The sequence below is a fragment of the Arabidopsis lyrata genome, assembly GCF_000004255.2.
Source record: "Arabidopsis lyrata subsp. lyrata unplaced genomic scaffold ARALYscaffold_908, whole genome shotgun sequence".
In the NCBI taxonomy this organism is placed as follows: Eukaryota; Viridiplantae; Streptophyta; class Magnoliopsida; order Brassicales; family Brassicaceae; genus Arabidopsis; species Arabidopsis lyrata.
In genome coordinates, this window is record NW_003301978.1 from 1 (window position 1) to 2,344 (window position 2,344).

The 2,344-nt window shown below is 37.4% G+C and overlaps 1 protein-coding gene across 1 annotated transcript in view; it reads left to right on the top strand.

The window, feature by feature from the left end:
- The first annotated feature begins 99 nt into the window (after positions 1 to 99).
- The window catches only part of LOC9298286 (integrator complex subunit 9 homolog), a 2,480-nt gene continuing 235 nt past the window's right edge, over positions 100 to 2,344 (top strand). Inside the window, exons 1-7 of the mRNA XM_021016371.1 lie at positions 100 to 339; positions 470 to 562; positions 669 to 760; positions 1,021 to 1,138; positions 1,225 to 1,310; positions 1,666 to 1,717; positions 1,804 to 2,320. Of these exons, the coding sequence (XP_020872030.1) occupies positions 100 to 339; positions 470 to 562; positions 669 to 760; positions 1,021 to 1,138; positions 1,225 to 1,310; positions 1,666 to 1,717; positions 1,804 to 2,320 (1,198 nt within the window). The remainder of the gene's footprint in view (positions 340 to 469; positions 563 to 668; positions 761 to 1,020; positions 1,139 to 1,224; positions 1,311 to 1,665; positions 1,718 to 1,803; positions 2,321 to 2,344) is intronic.

Consider the following 2,344-nt stretch of genomic DNA (forward strand, 5'->3'; position numbering starts at 1 on the left):
AGTGATGAGAATGGTGTATTTCTCTGAGCGTAATATACTATATATTCACAACAGGTATATCATATAAGAACCTTGTTACATTTGTAAGAGGATGTTTGTATGGGTCTTAAAGTGGGAGATCTTTCTTTACTGTTTAACTTTTTTAGCAGTGACAACAAGGATTCATTACTAAACACTGAAGACAGCTTAGAAGAGATGGATAAACTAGAGTTTATTTGTTCATGTGCTGCAGAATCTTCTGATGCTGGTGGCTCAACCTTAATAACGATTACTAGAATTGGTATAGTTCTGCAGCTCCTAGAGCTAATGTCAAATTCTCTTGAATCCTCGTCTCTAAAGGTTGGATTTCTCTTACTTCTTATTCTTTAGTTTTACTTTCTTGAGGATATGAAGCACAGAAAAAAGTTGATTTAGTTGAAATGATTCTTAGCCGTGTTAGTCTAAATCACTCTAGTTTGGCTTTGCTTAGGTTCCAATTTTTGTAATATCTTCTGTGGCAGAAGAGTTATTGGCATACACAAACACCATACCCGAGTGGCTGTGCGAGCAACGACAGGAGAAGGTATACTGAAACTTTTATTGGAAAAATGAATCAAATAGTATATGTTCTATTGTATATGTTATTTGAAAGATGAATCAAAAAGTATATATTTTGATTGATGTTGCAGTTAATTTTAGGAGAACCATCATTTGGCCATCTTAAATTCATTAAAGACAAGAAGATCCATTTGTTTCCTGCCATTCATTCACCCAACTTAATGTAAGAATGGGTTGTTAGTTTTATCTCTGTTATCACTATTTGATGGGTTATTTTGCGTAAATGCATAGTCTGCAAATATATGTCATGCTAGTCTATAATTGAAAATATCATCTCTGTTCACCTTAACTCATTGCTTAGTTCAGATACATCAGTAAAATACCTCACATGGAATCAGCAACTTAAATATTTATGTTATTTAGGTGATTCTATTTCAAGAAGTATGTTACAACATTCACTGATTTTGTAAGTTATGCGAACAGAACGAGTTGGCAGGAACCATGCATCATATTTGCTCCTCACTGGAGTTTGCGACTTGGCCCTTCTGTCCAACTTCTTCAGCGTTGGCGTGGAGATCCAAAATCATTGCTTGTTCTTGAGGTTTTTTAATCTCTTTCTCTCTTCCCCAGCTCTATCAGATGATCCAGTGTGAATTCAATATATCTGATGATAAATATGTGTTGCAGGATGGGATTAGTTCAGGTTTAGGACTTCTCCCTTTTAGACCGATAGCAATGAAAATTCTCCAATGTTCATTTCTTTCTGGAATAAGGTAAGGTTTTGCTTGGCTGTATGATTAAGACTACATTTCATTCTGGTGCTTTGTAGTTGTTTTTTACTGTCATCTTGGATCAAGGAATCTGAGTTGTGTCTGCACAAAATAGGAATTACCATGGCTTATTGTGCAAGGGCATACCTTGACTGATATTATAGATTTGACTCACTAAATTCCACATCTGCCGTATTGCTATTTGGTGACCCGTAATATCTCATTATATCAAAAATATTAGTTTCCAAAAATCATGGCAGCTCACACATTTAGCTTGTTATCATGTAGTCCACCGGTCAAATGTGTAATCTGAAATAGGCTTGTCTACCATTGCTCAATGCTATTGTTTCTTTTGCAGGTTGCAAAAGCTCCCAACACTTCTTTCCGTTTTGCAGCCAAAGATTGTCTTGGTAAGTATTCTCTTCCACTATGGTGAAGAAATATTTCCATCCTGCATCTGTCTATATTCATCTATCTAATTCCATATTATGAGCAGGTCCCTGATGCTGTCAATCAGAGGATCAATTTTGCTGCAATGAAGACAATATCAATCCTGAATTACTTTGAAAACAAGACGCTACGTGTACCAAGAATTGCAGACAATCCAAGCGTAGAGATTACGACAGACTTGGCCTCCAAATTGAGCTGGAGAAAACTGAGACAACGTGAAAACTTTGGTATTGCAAGATTGAAAGGTGGGCTTCTGATGGAAGATGGGAAACACAGATTAGTTTCAGGGTTGGAGCAGGAAGAAAGTTCAGGAAAGGCTCGGCCATTGAGGCATTGGGGCTCAGTGGCTCCGGAATCACTTTTAGACGCTTTACTGAAAATCGGAATACAAGGATCCTTAGAACAGAGCATAGGTGAGACTGGATCAGACGACAACAGTATAATCCATATAGCAAATCCTAGCAGTGGCCTGATAGAGGTCTCAGAGATGGGTACTGCTATTATAACAGACGATGAGAATGTAGGCTCTCAGGTCCTTCAGGCGATTGATGGAATTCTTGACGGTATTAGAGGAAGTATCAAGCATT